General features: G+C 41.0%; 1 protein-coding gene across 2 annotated transcripts; it reads left to right on the top strand.

The window, feature by feature from the left end:
* The first annotated feature begins 1,148 nt into the window (after positions 1-1,148).
* edem3 (ER degradation enhancer, mannosidase alpha-like 3) lies at positions 1,149-19,839 on the top strand. 2 transcript variants are annotated; one of them, XM_083554891.1, is made up of 22 exons: positions 1,149-1,893; positions 2,013-2,236; positions 2,325-2,370; positions 3,075-3,175; positions 3,950-3,989; positions 4,078-4,190; positions 5,164-5,317; positions 7,310-7,444; positions 8,318-8,423; positions 8,545-8,642; positions 9,442-9,567; positions 10,706-10,789; positions 11,171-11,254; positions 12,330-12,454; positions 12,655-12,844; positions 13,357-13,502; positions 14,553-14,697; positions 14,891-15,082; positions 15,219-15,384; positions 17,369-17,554; positions 17,803-17,850; positions 18,814-19,839. In XM_083554891.1, exons 2-22 carry the CDS (start codon positions 2,148-2,150, stop codon positions 19,092-19,094), a joined length of 2,655 nt encoding a protein of 884 aa, XP_083411017.1. In that variant the 5' UTR covers positions 1,149-1,893; positions 2,013-2,147; the 3' UTR covers positions 19,095-19,839. The 2 variants fall into 2 exon arrangements, with proteins under 2 accessions (XP_083411017.1, XP_083411018.1); XM_083554892.1 differs by lacking the exon at positions 17,803-17,850.
* Positions 19,840-20,358: the final 519 nt, after the last annotated feature.

A 20,358-nucleotide genomic window follows, 5' to 3' on the forward strand; every position in this document is an offset into this window, starting at 1 on the left:
CATACATTAGAGAAACACATCATGTAAGGGTAAAAGGGTAAAATGTACAATACCTCAAGGGTTGTACAGCTGGAGATCTTACACTCCAACCCATGCAAAGCATATCTTCATGGAGCCGACTTTGCGCACATAGACACAGTCATGCTGGGGAAATGGTAGCTTAACGGTTAAGGCATTGAACGGAAGGTTGTGGGTTTAAGCCCCAGTATTGCCAAGCTGCCCCTGTTGGGCCCTTGAGCAAGGCCCTTAACACTATTATGTGCCATGACTGACCCTGAACTCTCACCATAACTTCCTAACAAGTTGGGATATGCAAAGAAAGAATTTTGCTGTGCTGTAGTGTATATGTGACAAATAAATACATCTATTTATCCCTGCTGGAACACGACTGGCTCTTCCAGTTTAAGGGCAAATTTCTTGCTTTCATTTCATGCTCCAACTTGTTTGAAGTTAAAGCACATACTGTAGCATGTTAGGTGTAATATTACTTTTGTCCATATAGTGTATGTATAAATGCTTTCAATATAATTTCTGTTTCTTACATCACTCTCAGAGAAGTTGAAGGTTTTCAAAAGGATGAACTATAGACAGAGAGACCTGAGTCATTAAGTAGCAACTATGGGAGGTAGTGGCTGCTCCTTGCCCCCTGAGCAAGGCGCTCAGACCCATAGCTGCCCCATCATTCTGGATGAGGGTGTCTGCCAAATGCCATAAATGTAAATGCATTCATTATAATAGCAAAGTTCCAGTGGAATAGCAGGTATTTTAGATGTACACAGAAACTCAGAGTAAGAGAACGAGTGAATATCAGGACTGGTGAATTGAGATTCCAGCCTAATATTATTGCTGAACCAATGTGGGGTAAAAACAAAAAAACAAAACCAGAGAATTGTTTTTGTAAAGAATATCTTGGTTGTTTAAAATATAGTACAGATTTGGACTAAAATTATGTTTGTATTATGTGTGCTTGCTTATGTAGATTTGTTAAAGGGTAAAGGGACACTTTTACTGGAGTCATATTTAAGTGTATCTCTACTTTTACTAAAGTACGTGGTTTGTGTAATTCATCCATCACTGTGTAAATATATTTAATGTCAGTTGACTTCCGGGACGAAGGCATGAAAATTTACTTCCGCCTTCGGCGTGATGACGCAGATCGCGACGCGTGTTACCCGGATGCGGATGTTGACGACTACATTGAAAGAGCCACCAGCATCCGGTTATTAGCGGTTAGTCGGGGCGATTGGCATAAAGGGTCCAGGTTTATTTGCTTTCTCCCGAACTAATGGAAACCACTCGTAATAAGGACGGGTTGTAAGCTCCAGGAGACGGATTCCGACCCAAAAACGTTCGAGATTTCGAAGAAGAAAGAAAAAAAAAATTGGCTCCAAAACAACAGCTGGATGGAAACAAGCAAAGAACTGTCATCTTGTGGGGAGCGTTAACTGGCGCCGCAAAAGGATGTCAATTACAGTTTTCCACTCGTAGATTTCTATTATAGGTTTTTCTAATTCATAATGCGGTCCAAATTTTTACTCTCGTTGACTTTTAACCTGATGTCAAAAGATGTGTGTTTTGGTATTGGGTCAGCTTGACAGGATTGTTTATACACCACAAACCCAAAAGTAGTAATTAAATTCTAGAAAGTAGTGTTTTTCCTTTGAGATTAGATTTTGGGTTGGGGGTGAATCCAGCATCAGAAAGGTGAAGGTGTTCTTATGGTTTATCTGCATCTTCTTTAAATGTGTATCTGTGATTAAATTGTGTAGGGTTTGTGCGTAATAATCATGCCTGGGTGTCAGGTGGGTTACGCCGGGTCAAGGTCAGGTTCAGGGTCCAGGTCCGGGTGTAGGCACAGGTGACCGAGGCAGGCAGGTGTACTGAATCTGACTGGTAATAATTTAATTTTAAAGATTATGTTTACTTTTTATTATTTGATTCGACTCGGAATATTGACGGACAAAACAGTCCGGGTTTGAGAACTCCAGATTTGCATTGGTGACATTATTTAGCATAATCTTGCCATTTATTTATTTATTTATTTATGGCGTTTGTAAAAGTGCTGAGAAGCAGACATGAGTCCAAACCCACCATTGTAGGGTGTTAAAGTTAATAACGGGGATTTTAGACTCCTTCGTCAGACGACGATGTCACCTGTTTACCTGCTGCTGATCCTGATCGGGTTCTCCAGCCGGCTCTCGCAAAGCATGAGCAGAGAGGAAAAGCTCAAGCTGAGGTATGCTGGCAAATGCTGTTTTTTCATTGTGAAGGAAGATGTTTGTGTGTGTGTGTGTGTGTGTTAATACAGTTGTGGTTCATTACAGAAATCAAGTGCTGGAGATGTTTGACCACGCTTATCAGAATTACATGGTATGTCAAGATCTTCGTTTCCAGGCTGTAACTTAAACGTCTTTCTAAATCCAGAAATGTCCCGAAAGGAGCTGAAAGGGTTAACGTAGCGAGGATGAGCAGGTGCAACCTACTGATGATGCACTTAGTTTAATTGGGTGTGTGGTTTGGGACGTGATGACGAGAGGTTTTTATGTAGAACATGAGTTTGCTGGGTTCAAATGAAGAAGTATGGAAGGAGGGACAAGAAAGTCTGAAGAAACGAATAGCTGAAGCTGAAGGGAAGATGGAAAAATAGAAGGTAGGAGAGATGGAGGGAGAGAAAAGCTGAAGGATAGAAAGGGACTAGAGGAAATCGAGTGAGGGTAGGAAGTGAAGAAGGGAAATTAGACTGACAGAGAGAAAAGCAGAAGCAAGCAAGAAAGAAAAGACAGGCTGACTGAAATGAAGGCATGACTACAATAGACAGAAATGTTATAAAAAGGAGATAAGAACAGAAGGATGGTCAGGGAAAAAAAAAAAAGATAAATGTGTGCCCTGTGTGTGATTTTCTGTGCTTACTAATTATTGCTCTCTCTCTCTCTCTCTCTCTCTCTCTCTCTCTCGCTCTCTCTCTCTCTCTTTCTTTCTCTCTCTCTCTCTCTCTCTCTCTCTCTCGCTTTCTCTCTCTCTCTCTCTCTCTCTCTCTCTCTCTCTCTCTCTCTCTCTCTCTCTCTCGCTTTCAGGACCACGCCTATCCAGCAGATGAGCTGATGCCTTTAACATGTCGAGGTCGAGTACGAGGTCTGGAGCCAAGCCGAGGTGATGTGGATGATGCTTTGGGAAAGTAAGTTTGATAAATACACACACACACACACACACATACACACATACACACACACACACATGCACATGCACATGTACTGAATTTAGTACCAGCTGCTTTATCCCCGGAGGTGTGTGTGTGTGTGTGTGTGTGTGAGAGAGCTGCTTTGAGGGAATTACAGTCACTTCATTAAGTGTTTAGTTCTGAAAATGTAAACATTACCTGACTATAAGGCTGTTACAGATTATTTTATATATATATATATGTGTGTGTGTGTGTGTGTGTGTGTGTGTGTGTGTGTGTGTGTGTGTGTGTGTGTGTGTGTGTATATATATATATATATATATATGTATTGTTTAGAGACAGTGGCATTAAATAAAAGACAGGAGGTGGAGCTGGAGGTAGCAGAGCTGAAGATATTGAGGTTTTCGTTGGGAGTGACGACGAAGAACAGGATTAGAAACGAGTTTATTAGAGGGACAGTGCATGTAGGACGTTTTGAAGACAAGGTGAGGGAGGCGAGATTGAGATAGTTTGGGCATGTGCAGAGGAGGGACATGGGGTGTATCAGTAGGAGAATGCTGAGGATGGAGCCACCAGGAAGGAGGAAAAGAGGAAGACCAAGGAGGAGGTTTATGAATGTGTTGAAGGAAGACATGCATGCTTGTTTGCTTTTTATGGAGTTTTGTGGGCAGGACTGAATATCACTCTATCACTATTGTCTTTTAATTATATCACGATTGGTGTGTGTGTGTGTGTGTGTGTGTGCGCGTGTGTGCGTGTGTGTGTTTACAGGTTTTCTCTCACCCTCATTGACACTCTTGACACGCTTGCGGTGAGTTACACACCCATCATTAGTTTTTAACGTTCAAGCCAAACACTCCTCCATGTGTTCATGCTGTTTTTCCTCCTGATGTGTCCAGCTCTTGAATAAAACCAAGGAGTTTGAGGAAGCGGTGAAGCGTGTAGTGAAGGATGTACGACTGGACAATGACATTGTCGTGTCTGTGTTTGAGACCAACATCCGAGTGCTTGGGTGAGCATGCTCAGATACCAACAGAGAGCTGAGTGTGAGCTGAGTGTGAGCTGAGTGTGAGCTGAGTGTGAGCTGAGTGTGAGCTGAGTGTGAGCTGAGTGTGAGCTGAGTGTGAGCTGAGTGTGAGCTGAGTGTGAGCTTCCCTCTAATACCAGAAACGGCTTCCATTCATTATGTCTCTCCACTTTTACCATCCTTTATCTCTTTATTTTTTTTGGTTGTTAGTTACGTTTTTTTTTTTTGCTTCTTTTCTTTCTTTCTGGCTTGTTTGCTTTTTTTTTTCTCTGTCTTTCTGACTTTTTTGTCTTAAATTCTTTGGACCCAATGGAATACTACAATGGAATCTAAAGTTTCACTGAGACTGACCGGTACAGAGGCCACACCTCCTTTAATGAGACTGATGGGTACGGAGGCCACACCTCCTTTAATGAGACTGATGGGTACGGAGGCCACACCTCCTTTAATGAGACTGATGGGTACGGAGGCCACACCTCCTTTAATGAGACTGATCGGTACGGAGGCCACACCCCCTTTAATGCGGCCGACAGGTACGGAGGCCACACCCCCTTTAATGCGGCCGACAGGTACAGAGGCCACACCTCCTTTAATGGGGCCGACAGGTACAGAGGCCACACCTCCTTTTATGGGGCCGACAGGTAAAGAGGCCACACCTCCTTTTATGGGGCCGACAGGTAAAGAGGCCACACCTCCTTTAATGAGACTGACAGGTACAGAGGCCACACCTCCTTTAATGAGACTGACAGGTACAGAGGCCACACCTCCTTTAATGAGACTGACAGGTACAGAGGCCACACCTCCTTTAATGAGACTGACAGGTACAGAGGCCACACCTTCTAGGGACACTGAAGCAACAGTATTTTTATATGGTTGGTGTGTGTGTGTGTGTGTGTGTGTGTGTGTGTGTGTGTGTGTGTGTGTGTGTGTGTGTGTGTGTGTGTGTGTGTGTGTGTAGAGGGCTGCTGGGAGGTCATGCTATGGCAGTGATGTGGAAAGAGAGAGGACAGCACATGCAGTGGTATCAGGACGAGCTACTGAACATGGCTAAAGACCTGGGACTGAGACTTCTGCCTGCTTTCAACACCAGCAGCGGCCTGCCCTACCCCCGAGTGTGTATACACACACACACACACACACACACACACACACACACACACACACACACTTTGACCCTGAGGTGGATGTGCAGAGACACAGTGTTTATCTTAAATTGCTTGAATAATCTTTCTATTCGCACGACTGATTTTTGTCTCAACCTCGCTCCTCTTTCCTTCCTCTTACACTGTCTCAGTAACTCGCTGCATGAGTAAGGAATAAAGCAGTACGTTTATGTTGTAAAAACACGAAAACAATCAATTACGGGGTGCTGGGAAAAATAACGTTATCACTTTGAAGGTGATTATTTTTCAATAAAAACATGTCCTCTCCTCACCCTCTCAATTCCACCACACCGATTTCCCAACAATTGAGATGTGGACGAAGTGCACAAAGCATGTAGTTGTGTTCAAGTGGAGATTCACTCGGTAAAATATGACGCCAGGAAAAGTAAAAGTGCTCCTTTTAAACTTTCCGTGTAACTCGAGTAAAAGTACAAAAGTATTCGCCTTCAAAATGTACTGAAGTATCCAAAGTACCATGATTTATTATGGCTATAATGTTCCTGTTATCATTTTTATCACAAGACTTTTTACATAATCAACTCAGTTTATGTGAAACTCTAATGTGACTCTCAGCACAACAATCTATTAATATAATCATATTCATGAGTCAAACACTGAGTGATAAAAAATTAATTATTATGACTTCAAACGACTTCGAAGAAATCACGCGAATAAGGTCACGGGTGCTGTGGCGAGTTCGAGATAAAAATAGACATTGTGTTCAATTGTGAATGTATAAGCAATTAGAATATATAATACACTTGATTCTGTTTAATGTTTAAATGATATTTGCATAAATTAAATATACAAGTTACTGTTGTAGCAGACAAATGCTATGAAAAGACAATGGAATAGAGAAACGCAGCGAGCTAACAGACTTAATTGAAGAAAAGGAAAAAATATACATTGATGAACAAACGATCATTCGCCGAAAACCACAACTGAAAATGGAATCGTTTACCGTAGCTGTTATTTGTTGCTTTTAGATTTAGCAGAACAGATCCAGTGCGACTGTCACGAAGTTAACAAACAGTTTACACAATCACACTTCATTAAACTGCACCATTTTCAAATTATGAGGAATTTTACCGTGCTGACGTTTCCCCCTACTTTTTTTTTCCTCTTTTTTTTTTTTTCCTGAATTGGGCTCTGAGGGTTTAGAACTTTTTTCATCCATAATTTTAATTTGGATTCAGCGCTCCTTACCGATGTGACGTCACCAACCCCCACCCCTCCTTTCTGAGTGTAAAAGTGAGGGAACTCGGCCCACTGACTGGAGTCCTGACCAGGTTCATTCACCGTGACATGATATAATAATTGACACAACCGTGCAAATGACGACACAAAAGAAAGAAGCCACCCTGGGTGGCATATCACCTAAATCCTCCACTGCCAAGCGCCAGTCAAAACAAGTGCACGCTCGACCCTGATTGCTGCGTGTTTTATCTGCTTATAAATAAAAAGAAAGCACTGATATTTGCAACATTTTAAAAAATATTTCACTTTTAAATGTAGTGGTTACAGTATAAGTTTTCCCAAAACAGAAACACTTCAGTAAAGTACAGATCCCCGAAAACACTCCTGAAGCATCTCCAGCACTGCAACAATCACACATTTCTGTCGTACTTCTCATTTCCATGCTGTAGAACATCTACAGTACAAAGTGTATAGTCCTTTCCTCACTAACCTTTTTAAAAAAAAAAACTAATTAATTAATTTTGATCACAGAGAATGAAATAGACTCATTTAAATTGTACAACATGACTGTTGTATAGATCCTGTGTAATTCATTTGAAATAATTAATAATAATACAAAAAAATTTAAACCATAATCATCAAAGGTTTTCTGTTCGATCAGCTTTCCCTTTATAGATGGTATTAATTCTGCAGATCGTTTTAACGATATCCTTTTGATTAAGAAATGCTGCTGTTGCCTTTCAGATCAATTTGCGTCATGGGGTTCAGGGTCCTGAGACTCGGACAGGCACAGAGACCGACACCTGCACCGCCTGTGCAGGGACCATCATCCTGGAGTTTGCCGCGTTGAGCCGCTATACCGGAGATCCCATATTCGAGGTAGAAAACACACTGAAATACCGTTATGTTTTATTTCAGATGTCGTTGTCGGAAGTCCAAAGTCATGGAGGTTTTGCACAGAACAGAAATTCAACAATTTATAATTCTCACAGTGTCTTTTAAACATCACCTTCATGGTGTACAGCTGTGCGTCCTCACTTCATACACCGCTATTTCCTTTGGCGTATTCAAATGCCGTATTTTATTTAATGCGTCCTCTGAGACAAGGCGAGAAAGATGTGATTAAGACGGCTTGGACATGTGCGGAGGAGGGACATGTTGTATATGAAGAGGTAGGAAAATGCTGAGGATGGAGCCACCAGACAGGAGGAAAAAAGGAAGGCCAAGGAGGAGGTTTATAGATGGGGTGGGGGAAGACATGCAGGTGAGGGTCTGAAAGAGACGGATGTCGAGGACAGGGGGGTACGGAGACGGATGCTTTGCTATGGCGACCCCTAACGGGAGCAGGCGATGGAAGAAGAATTAAATTCATGCATCTTCACTCATGTGCTTGTTTGTTTATCTTCTTAGATTTTTTATTATATCTGGCTTTATAAACCAATTCCATCATTATAAAAAAAAAAAAAAAAAATAATGAAAAAAATAATTATATATATAAAAATATATTCCATCATTTTTTTACATTTATTTATTTTTTTGATAATTTTTTTATTAAGTGGCATTTAGAAAACTGTTTCTTTTGTCTACTGCATAAATGTCTGATTAATTAGGTTTACATTTTTACTGCTAGTTGAATTCTGCATATATCTATAATATACATAACATATATAAAAATCTTGACATGATATTTGGTAAAATCACAAGATTTCGTTTGCACTACAGATGCTAATATGTTGTATTGGTAATGTGCAGGCCCATGCACGGAGAGCTCTCGACTTCCTGTGGGAAAAGAGACAGAGGAACAGCAACCTGGTGGGAACAACCATTAATATCCACTCGGGGGAGTGGGTACGCAGAGGTGCGGGAGAGTGCCTTGGACCGAACCATTACACGAAGAAAATCTACTGTGATTGATATCATTAATATTATTTGTATTAATTTGTATAAAATACATATTTCTGTATTTCTTGTGTTTGTAGACAGTGGTGTAGGAGCTGGGATTGACTCCTATTACGAGTACCTGTTGAAGGCGTACGTTCTGCTGGGAGACGACCAGTTACTTCAGCGCTTTAATATAGTAAGGGTTACTCGTCTCACACACACACACACACACACACACACACACAGACACAGACACACAGACACACAGACACTTTTCCATTCTTCTTATTATAAGGGTCAGATCTTATTTAATAAAATCTATCAAACTCTATCTGTTGTTTTATGGAAATTTTTTCTCTTAAATTTTTTTTTATAGAATCTTTTCATTTTTTCCATAAAAAAAAAAAGTTTTAATTCAAAAAAGAGATGAAACGAGCCACAGAAGAAATTTTGTTGAATTTATTTATTTATATTTTACTTTTTTTTTTCTTCCTCCTTTTTTTTATTTATTTATTTTTTTTCACAGCATGTCGTTAAAGTGTTTTATTTCTTGTCTATCGCAGCAGTTCTGTAGCAATAAGTCACTTTTTTTGATGTTAATGAGAAAAAAAAAAATGGAAAAAGCATCCCCCACAATCCCCCCACCCCAAGTCCACCCTGTGGAAATACTAATGTGTGTTTGGATTTCTGTCTGATTAGTTCGGAATATAGGTGAGGGTTTAATTAATAAATCATAGAATTTCTCAATATTCAATAAAAAAAAAAAAAAAAAGCCCAATAAAACTGCTTTTAAATTCAGTCAACCCTCTGTCTACACTGAAGTATGCAGGAGAACGGAATACTGACCTGCATCCGTTATTCACAGCGAGTTCTCATAGATCACTACTGATACCGTTCATGTTTAAGAATCCTAGACTGGACCTCTGATTTATATATTGAATGATTCTCTCTCTTTGTAGAAATCACGTGGAGCTTTACCCGTTTTTGTGTTTCAGCATTACGCGTCTATAATGAAGTACATCAGCCAGCCTCCACTGCTCCTGGACGTGCACATTCACAAACCCCTGCTGCCCGCACGCACTTGGATGGATTCCCTGCTCGCGTTCTTCCCCGGCCTGCAGGTCAGACACGTCTCACGTAAACATAAAAAAGAAAAGCCACCTGTGATTTTCAGTCTGATTCTTCAGTGTAAAAGCAGCACATGACTGCTATGACCCTTAAGTTTGCAGACACCTGGTTTGAAAAAGAACCACATATTGTAGAAAAGGTCAGGTGTCCCAATACTTTTGTCCATATAGTGTATAAATGGTGAACAGATTGAGGAGTGGAGTAGTGAGATGGAGTTTTTATTATTATTATTATTATTTCCATTTATTCCGAGTAAACACTTGTAGGTCCCTCTTGAGAACATGACACTAGATGTTTCTGGGAGACATTTCGGAGGTTAGGAAGCGATTCTGCACCAACGTTCATGCCAAGAATTGTTTTGGTTCATCTGCATCGAGCATGTGAGCCCCTGCCTTCACGTCTTCGCTGGGTTCGTGACTCGGGCTACGCTGTATAACTATCTTTTAGTTTCTTTTGAGGGACTTGGAGGTGAACCGTCTCTCTCATGGTTGGTTGGCTGGTGGATAGAAAGTTTGCAGGTCACATTGAGTTAAACTCAATAATTATTTTGCAGTATATGACCTTGTACTAAGATACTTTACAGCTACATCATTCATATAACTGAGCAGCTATGGGATTAAGGGTCCGGCTCAGGGGTTCTAGGAGTGGCAGCCTGGTGTGGATTTTAACTTATGAACTCACCTTAGGATTGGTTTAAGGCAAATAACTAAGCTTCGTCCATATACATATATACACACAAACATACCCAAATACACACACAATTGATATTCTGTACCTTCAGTAGTTAGTTTTATATTCAATTTAGTACAAAATGATCAGGAGGAGACCAGTTTTTCAACATCCCTGCAATCATACATTATATGGACAAAAGTATTGGGACACCTGTTTATATTTCCAACCATGTTTGTCACCTCAGGCCTTTTCACCTCACCTACCTGACTTTACTAACACCCTTGTGGCGGAACGGGTCTCCACAAATCTACACACACACACACACACTAAAATCTAGTGGAACTCCTTTCCAGAAGATTGGAGATTATTATAAAAGAAAACGTGAACCGAATGTGGAATGGGATGTTCAAAACTTTTTTTTGTTTTTATATTTATTCATGTATGGATCTATTTATTCAGGTGCTGAAAGGAGACATCCGTCCGGCTATAGAAACACATGAAATGCTGTATCAGGTTACCAAGAAACACAACTTCCTACCTGAGGTAGGTTCCCTTTTTTTAATTTTTAATTTAATTTAATTTTTTTTGAGCAACAGTCTATTTTAAAGTTACGAGTAAGTTTTTCTCTCTCTCTCTCTTTTCTCTCATTCTCTCTCTCTCTCTTTCTCTCTCTCTCTTTCTCTCTCTCTCTCTCTCTCTCTCTCTCTCTCTCTCTCTCTCTCTCTCTCTTTTCTCTCATATTCTCTCTCTCTCTATCTCTCTCTTTTTTCTCTCTCTCTCTTTTCTCTCATTCTCTCTCTCTCTCTTTTCTCTCATTCTCTCTCTCTCTTTTCTCTCATTCTCTCTCTCTCTCTCTCTCTCTCTCTCTCTCTCTCTCTCTCTCTCTCTTTTCTCTCATTCTCTATGCTTTACTCTCTCCGACAGGCGTTCACTACGGATTTCAGGGTTCACTGGGCGCAACATCCACTAAGACCCGAGTTTGCAGAGAGCACCTATTTCCTTTACAAGGTGTGTTTCAAGTGCTCGGTTACAGTTTCTTTTTTCTTTCTTTCTTTTTTTTCCCTCCAGCTCCACCCTGAGTACTGTTAGTACATCCTAGAACAGTGCCTGTGTTATTTCAGACTATTTGCACTTAAGGGTGTTGCCTCAACCTTTTTATTTACTTCCACGTGTTTGTACAGCATGTGTAGTGACACCACTGATCCCAGGGTGTTTTTTTTGTTTGTTATTTTTTATTAATTAAAGTAGCCTGCCTCCGTGGCACCGGTATTGGAGGCGGGCTGTTTTTACTTTTATATTGTTATTATTTTTATACTTAATTTATTGTCTTTCTATGTACAGATATATAAATTCTGAATATATATTCATTCATTCATTTTCTCCCGCTTATCCGTAATCCGGGTCGCGGGGGCAGCAGTCTAAGCAGACCCCCGCCTTCAACTGCTGCCCAATCCTCACAGCACCGTCCCTTACGGTCCCTCCTGCAGGTGGTGAGCCCACGGGAAGGCGGCCCCACGTCACTCCGACCTCATGGACCTTGATATTTCCCTTGTAAGGGACCCCCAGAGCATAGAGGGTTAAGGGTCTTGCTCAAGGGCCCAAGAGTGGCAGCTTGGCGATACCGGGGCTTGAATATATAAAATCATTATAATAAATATATATATATATATATAATAAAAATCATTGATCTTTATTTGTTGAATACAATAAATAAAATCTATTTTTTTTACATTTTTAAATACTTTTATTATTATTATTTATTATTTATAAGTGGTAATTAACAATAACAACAATCATAACAATAATATATATATATAATATAGTAAATAAAATATGAATACAATTAAATAGTACATTTCACATTTTACATTATTATTATATGATGTAAATAAAACCTGAATGGAAATCTTTTCATTTAATGCATACATTTCTTTAGTTTGTTATCTAACTTTATTTTATCTAAATTTATTTATTTATTTATTGATGTCATTTAAATGGCCGTGAATCTAACCTCGCCGTTTTTCTACCGTTTATGTAACTGCTTTTTGTCTTTAAACACGTCCCGATGTTCTGACTCTCTCAGGCCACCAGGGACCCGTATTACCTGGAGGTGGGACGCACCGTTCTGGAAAACCTGAACCGTTTCGCTCGTGTCCCCTGCGGCTTTGCTGCCATGAAGGATGTGAGGACAGGAAGCCATGAGGACCGGTGAGACATACAGAACACGTTTATTCCACAATATTAAAGCATGAAAAGCTGAAGACCTTATGATGAGCCTCCAGGTGGTTATGGGTTCGAATCCCTTTCCTCTCGAGTCTTGGAGTATTATAAAAACCTCTCATGATATAAGGTCATTAGATGTAATTGAGACTTGTTAAAGTCAACATTTATTTTTTTTTTCCTCTTAGCATGGACTCGTTTTTCCTGGCTGAGATGTTTAAATATCTGTTCCTGCTCTTCGCCGAGGAGGTGGATCTACCCTTCGACATTGAGGACTACATCTTTACCACAGAGGCTCACCTGCTCCCCTTATCGCTCTCAATCACGTCACGCTCACACCCACCCCCTGCAGGCAACTCAACAGTACTGCATGAGAGGGTACTGCACTCTAGAACAGTAACAATTTCTTATTAAATGATTATTGATGATATGATTAAATTATGTAGGGTTATCAATGCATGAGTTTTTCATTTAAATATACAGGAAACATGTAGGGTTATTTTAAATTATGGTCTAATTCTTCTTTTTTTTTTCTTTTTTTTTTTTATCGGTCAACTGGAAATGTGGAAGAATTAATTACACAATGTTCGTCGTGATCACAAGAAAACAAATAAAAAAATAGAACGCATGGCCTCTCAGATTTAGAAGTACAGATAAGTCCATTATGTCATAGGTCAAAGTAGTCGATGTTGAACACGTATCTCTATAACCTACAATCATGAAATGCACTTCTCTCCGCTTTCCTTCTGGCACAACAAATTCATCCACTTTAATAATAAATCAATAATAATAATAATATTTGCAGAATTCGTCATTTCTTTGCCTATAAATATCTCTTTTTTTTTTTTTTTTTTAAATTTACTTATTTATTTAATTACATTTTTTTACAGGATTCGACAGAGTTGGACGACTCAAACTTTGAATGGACCTGCCCCAACACGCGTCTCCTTTTCCCAGACCCCGCCTACCCACGGAACCTTCGGGAGCCAATCAGGAGTGCGGTGGACAAGAGTTGTCCCCGCCCCGCTCTCCCTCGGTATACATGAATCATTTAGAAATAAGATGGTGTGTGTGTGTGTGTGTGTGTGTGTGTGTGTGTGTGTGTGTGTGTGTGTGTGTGTGTGTGTGTGTGTGTGTGTGTGACGAATGTGGTGACGACTCGTTATAGGAAATATTCAGCCCTGGGTTTAACAGTGGGATATAGTTACTGTTACCATGCAGAAGGTTTGCATTAGAAGTTCCTGTAACAGGATTTCCTGAAGGGTTTAATTTCCTTTACATCCTGTTATCACTTCGAAACTGTCAATTCCTCACCAGCCTCTGGTTTTCTTTTTCTTTTTTCTTTCCCTGCTGCGAAACCTCAGACTCCTCTGTCCTGGCACTGGAGACTCTTTAATAGAGGTCCAGTGATCTGGGTTTGTCTCTGGCCGATGCCAATATTTAGAAATCAATCAATAACAAGCCTCTCCAATCAGTGCAATTGTTACCAGTCGGTGAGAAAGAGAACTCCAAATAGCACAAAAAACCAAAACCGAACGAACGCAAGCAAACTGACGGAGTAAAGAGAGGAAACTCGTACACTTTTGCTCTTGTCTTTGCAACTCAGCAGACATAATTGATAAAAGCTACACAAATCCGTAAATGCTTCTTTCTTTATATATTCACAGTTTTAGTTCTTTTGGTTTCCATGTTTGGATGCCGAATACAGACTACTGGTGGTATGGGTGAATTTCGTTCTTTCGAGCAGACGGCCTCGTTTTCCACCGACCAATGCTGATGAATCAGTTTGGCTGTAAAATGTTAAGCGCTTGAATTCGAATGAGCCTGTTAGCATATAAACAACTGTCCTAGCTGCTGTTATTGGAAATGAATCAACACCAGTCAGATTGAAGAATTCAAAAGCGCTATTTTAATATTTTGCCTTTTGATAGAATCGAATCCAATTTATTTTTTTATAGTTTTAATAGCCTTTACACGAATTATTTAGTTTTGAATTGTATAAGTGATTGTGAACTGGCAAAAAAAAAAATAAAAAAAAATCTGTTTATATAATAATCATTTGTAAGAATTCCTGTTTGTATTTCAGAGAGACAGGAGTGGGTCGTGCTCCGCTCCGAGCTCAGGACTTCGTGGCTAATAATCTCGAGCACCTGGAGCTGTTGAAGAGGATGGGGGTCACGCTGATCCACCTGAAAGACGGCAGAGTGCAGTTGGTTCAGCACGCCGCTCAGGTACATCATCCCACTCCCCACACGATCCCCTGGACCTGTGAGATTTATAAACGACACGTGTGCTGAGATCTTTGCTTCTTCATGATACACTTTGGGTGTTTTTGCTGAAGCAGTGATTCAGCAGAGGTAATTCAGTTCCTATGCGTGTGTAACGTAGTATTAATGTTTCTGTATTTAATGTGTGTCTGAGTAGGCGGTGAGTGCCGTAGCTGCTGAGGACGGCATGCGCTTCATGCAGGAGATGATGGAGCTCTCCAGCCAGCAGCAGAGAGAGCAGCTTCCACCTCGCGCGGTACAGATCATCTCACACCCCTTTTTCGGCAGAGTGGTACTGACCGCTGGGCCTGCGCAGTTCGGAACGGACCTTTCCAAGAAAAACTTAGGGGTGAGTCTTAATGTCCTTTCTCTCTATACTTCTTTAGCTTCAGCAGCATGACCATGTCTATCATCATGATGAAGCAGCTTTTTTGTGCTTATCCCTCACAACGCAAGCTTTCAGCGACTCTCTGTTTTTCGCTCAGGTGCGTGGTTTCGTGGCTCTGGCCGAGCCGTACTCCGGTTGTGCCGAGTTGAGCAACGGCGAGTTCGTGGCCGGCCGCATTGCTCTGCTGCAGAGGGGACAGTGTATGTTTGCAGAGAAAGCCAGACACATTCAAAAGGCTGGAGCTATTGGAGGAATTGTCATCGGTAAGGCACAATGGAGCATTCAGGAAAAAATGAGTCTTTTCTTTATTAGTAGGATGTACTGAAAGGATATAATTCCAAATTAGTTCCCAAATTACGCCACGCGTTCTGCGGCTCTACCTCTGCCATGTTGATCTGTATTATTCTATGTGAGGACTTTATACCCGTTATAGTTTACAATGTTATTCCTAATGTGTGTGTGTGTGTGAGTGTGTGTGTGAGTGTGTGTGTGTGTGTGTGTGTGTGTGTGTGTGTGAGTGTGTGAGTGTGTGAGTGTGTGAGTGTGTGAGTGTGTGAGTGTGTGAGTGTGTGTGTGTGAGTGTGTGTGTGTGAGTGTGTGTGTGTGAGTGTGTGTGTGTGAGTGTGTGTGTGTGAGTGTGTGTGTGTGAGTGTGTGTGTGTGAGTGTGTGTGTGTGAGTGTGTGTGTGTGTGTGTGTGTGTGTGTGTGAGATTGTGAGAGTGTGTGTGTGAGAGTGTGTGTGTGTGAGTGTGTGTGTGTGAGTGTGTGTGTGTGAGTGTGTGTGTGTGAGTGTGTGTGAGTGTGTGAGAGTGTGTGTGTGTGAGATTGTGAGAGTGTGTGTGTGTGAGATTGTGAGAGTGTGTGAGTGTGTGTGTGAGTGTGTGTGTGAGTGTGTGTGTGAGTGTGTGTGTGAGTGTGTGAGTGTGTGTGTGAGTGTGTGTGTGAGTGTGTGTGTGAGTGTGTGTGTGAGTGTGTGTGTGAGTGTGTGTGTGAGTGTGTGTGTGAGTGTGTGTGTGAGTGTGAGTGTGAGTGTGTGTGTGAGTGTGAGTGTGAGTGTGTGTGTGAGTGTGTGTGTGAGTGTGTGTGTGAGTGTGAGTGTGAGTGTGAGTGTGTGTGTGAGTGTGTGTGTGTGAGAGTGTGAGAGTGTGAGAGTGTGTGTGTGTGTGTTTGTGTGTTTGTGTGTATATATATATAGATATATAGATATGTAGATGTAGATAGATGGATATAGATACATAGAGGGATACATAGATATATGGATGGATGGATATGTGGATGGATGGATATATGGCTAGATAGATGGATAAATGGACGGATATATGGATAAATGGACGGATATATGGATAAATACATGTATGGATGGATGGATAGATGGATGGATAGATGGATAGATAGATGGTAGCTTAGTGGCATTGGATTTTGAATCAAAAGGTCACAGGTTCAAATCCCAGCACCATCAAGCTGCCACTGCTGGGCCTTTGAGCAAGGCTCTAAACCCTCCCCTCCTCTGGATAAGGGCATCTGACAAATGCCATAAATGTAAATCTAGATAGAAATAGATTTTACACTAATGTACCATATGTCTGAATACTGGATTGTGATTGGATTGGGGAGGGGGGGGGGTTGACAGTGTGAGTTCAGAGCATTAAACACACAGGAAGTAACTGCATTTCTATAAACAACTTTAACCATAGCAACATACAGTTACTGTTTTCTACAGTTTGGTGATTTTGAAATGGAAAAGAAAATATTTAAATGAGAAATGGAACGAAAAAAAGGAGTTAACATAATTTTAATGCACTTCATGCAGTTGTTCATCTACATAGCCGTGAGTTAAAACCTTATAACCTGCACATGGCTGTGGATTATCCTTTACTAGTAACACTAGCTTGATCTAAAACAAAATGACCTCATATAGTCACGTGATAAAATCAACTACAGACAGGTTTAAATCCTGCATTACATACTGAATACAGGTGTTGTGATGCAGTTGTGTGAATATTGGAGGTTATAAATGCATTATGAACCAATCAGATTTGACAGAAGTTGAACCATGTTTCAAAGACAAGGAGTTTTATTTCTTTAAGGTGCATACATACACAACCTGAAACACTCGATCAGCAGTCTCAAAAAACCTGACCTGTGTTTGAATTCTGTCTTTAAAAAAAATGCTGTGTCCATGTAGAGGAAATCTCTCAACACAAAAGGTGTGAGGTCACGTTTTCTCATTTTTTTTTCTCTCCTCAGACGATAACGAGGGCAGCAGCAGTGACACGGCGCCGCTCTTCCAGATGGCAGGAGACGGCAGGAGCACTGACGACATCGCTCTGCCGGTCCTCTTCCTGTTCCATAAGGAAGGGAACATCCTGCTCGAAGCACTGAAGGAGCACAAGGAGGTGGAGGTGCTGCTCAGCGAGAAAGCACGAGACAGAGGTGAGACGTGTGTCCTTAAACACGACTCGTTCAGTCGTGAATATAAACGTGGTGCCCCTGAATCAGAATGCAGCACCTGCTCTACTTTTAGTGTTCATATTCTGATTTTTTTTATCGTACAGACCAGACTTAATCACTCCACTTCCTTCCTGTTTCTTTCTCCCATTCTTTTCCTTTTGGAATGTTTTTAACTGTTTACTTTCTTCTACTCCTCTCTTTCTGTCTCCTTTCCTCTTGTGAATGAGCAGAAGCCATATTTAAGGGAAAAGCCCTGCCGGGCACCCTGTTGGATGGCAGTAAGTAGACTTCAGCTCTTCCTTCTTTTCCTCTTCATCATCATGATGTATGGGAGTTTTTTCCATTCTGTTTACTGATTGACTCACTGTCCGAATGTTTGACTCACTGTCTGATGGATGAACTCACTGTCCGATTGTTTGACTCACTGTCTGAATGTTTGACTCACTGTCTGAATGTTTGACTCACTGTCTGAATGTTTGACTCACTGTCTGAATGTTTGACTCACTGTCCAGATGTTTGACTCACTGTCCAGATGTTTGACTCACTGTCTGATGGATGAACTCACTGTCCAAATGTTTGACTCGTTGTCTGTTTGTTTGACTCGTTGTCTGTTTGTTTAACTCACTGTATAACGGATGGACTCACTGTCGGATTGTTTGACTCACTGTCCGAATGTTTGACTTACTGTCTGACTGATGGACTCACCGTCTGACTGTTAGACTCACTGTCCGAATGTTTGACTCACCTTTTGACTGATGGACTCACTGTCCGATTGTTTAACTCACAGTCAGGATGTTTGACTCACAGTCAGGATGTTTGACTCGCTGTCTGATTGTTTGACATACTGTCTGAAAGATTAATTAACTGTCCGAATAATTGACTCACTGTCTGATTGTTTGACTCACTGTCCTAAAATGGACTCGCTTCATATATGACTCACGTACTATTAATGCTCTGACTCACTGTGCATCTGTCCTCACTGACATAACTTGGTAGCTTAGAACGTGTATCTGTTCACCACTGAGACACCAGAATGTGCAAATGTATTGATTAATCTTCAATAAATGTGGTATTTGGTTGGCAGGGTAGTACATATGGTACTCTGTTATTAGTTACCATAGTAATCAAGAAGTTCAACTACTACATTTATTATCCTTCTCCACTTTTAATTCAGCAAAACCAAATATCACGAGTCGATTCCGTGTTAATTGACAGCCTCTCGATCTTCTCTTTCATCTCAGGTGGAGACGAAATGGAAGAAGCTGAGGAGGAGGCGGGCTGCTCTGAAGACGAACACGGTCACCCCGCCCCCTCTTTTACACCTGACCAATCACAATCCACCACTCAGGACCAAGAGGTAGCAGGTGAGGGGACAGAAAAGCAGAAGGAGGGACTTAGCAACGACGCACCTCTGACTGGGGAGGAGGAGCCTGTAGAGGACGACCAATCGGTGGACTCGTTGATGGCCGATTGGCAGGAGGACTTAGAGGCGTTTAAGCAGATGGAGGAGGATGAACTTTGACCTCCAGGGACAGGTAGCAGAGCAGAGCCATAATAATTTAAAGGAGTATAAAAAAGGAGACGCTTCATGCCACACCTTGCGTGCAGGACAGAAGACAAAGGCGTCATTCTCAGGTGCTTTTTTCGGGAGCAGAAACGCTCGCCTGTGCAAATCGGACATTCTTTGACGTTCACTTGCAACCAAAACTCAAGACCAAACTGTCTCATCTCGTTATGTCTTAATGTATGTCTTCTTTCATTCAAATCGCTGGTTATGAATCCATGGTGTTGAGGACGTTAAATCGAAGTGATTTGCAGACTGATCAGAAGGGACCGGAGCGAGTTTACACTGCTATTACGGTTGTACATTGAAAAAAAAAAAAATCCGGATAAATCTGGAAACGATTGAATGAACCCTTTGGAATGATTTGACTGTATGTATATATGTGTTTGATGTACGTTCGTAGTTTTTTTGTGTGTTTCCGTCATTTTTAGAACTTGAGCATTAATGAGACCTCTTGTGTGTGTGTGTGTTTGTGAGGGAGACAAAAAGGCACAAACTGGAAAGATACACAACTTGTTGCCGAAACACTCCTTCATCCTCCAGAGGGCGCCATTTTCATACCACTCACTGACTGACTACAGGAACCAGGAGCTAAAAAATCTTTTTTTAGAAATGAGGCAAAATGAAGAAATTGGTACGAACAGGTGGAAATCCGTGCACTGTGTGCAATAAATAATCAAAGGGCGTGATTTATTTTAAGGGACTCCAGTGTTTGTGATGTGTTTTATTTGAAAGACGGAGCGGCTCAGAACTTCACTCCAAAGCCCCCACTTTGTGACGCTTTTATGGCACGATTTATCGACTTCGATTTAGCACCCGCTTCTCGTTCGAAGTTCATAAGCAAATCACTAAAGCTGTATTTCTGAGAAACCTTTCCGAGAACTGCACGAGTGGGAACGGTGGGAAAAAGAAAGTCCGCTTTGTCTGATTATAGAAATGCAAATAGTTCATAAATATTTAAGAATATGATCAGGAACAAATGACTTTCGTGCTACGTGAAGTTCTTATGCTTGTGATGGAACGGTATGAGGGTTCAAAAAAAAAAAAAAGAAAAAGAAAAAGCAATGATGTCCATAAATAAAAAATCTAAAATGGTACTGAAGTGAAGTCTGGACCATGCCAATATTTAATTTATATAAACACATTTGATTGGATAAACCACAAAATCTTTAGAAAACCAGAGACACTAAATGATAGCCAGGTTTTTGGTGGTAGCTCAGTG

This window comes from Silurus aristotelis, assembly GCF_946808225.1.
Source record: "Silurus aristotelis genome assembly, chromosome: 11".
In the NCBI taxonomy this organism is placed as follows: Eukaryota; Metazoa; Chordata; class Actinopteri; order Siluriformes; family Siluridae; genus Silurus; species Silurus aristotelis.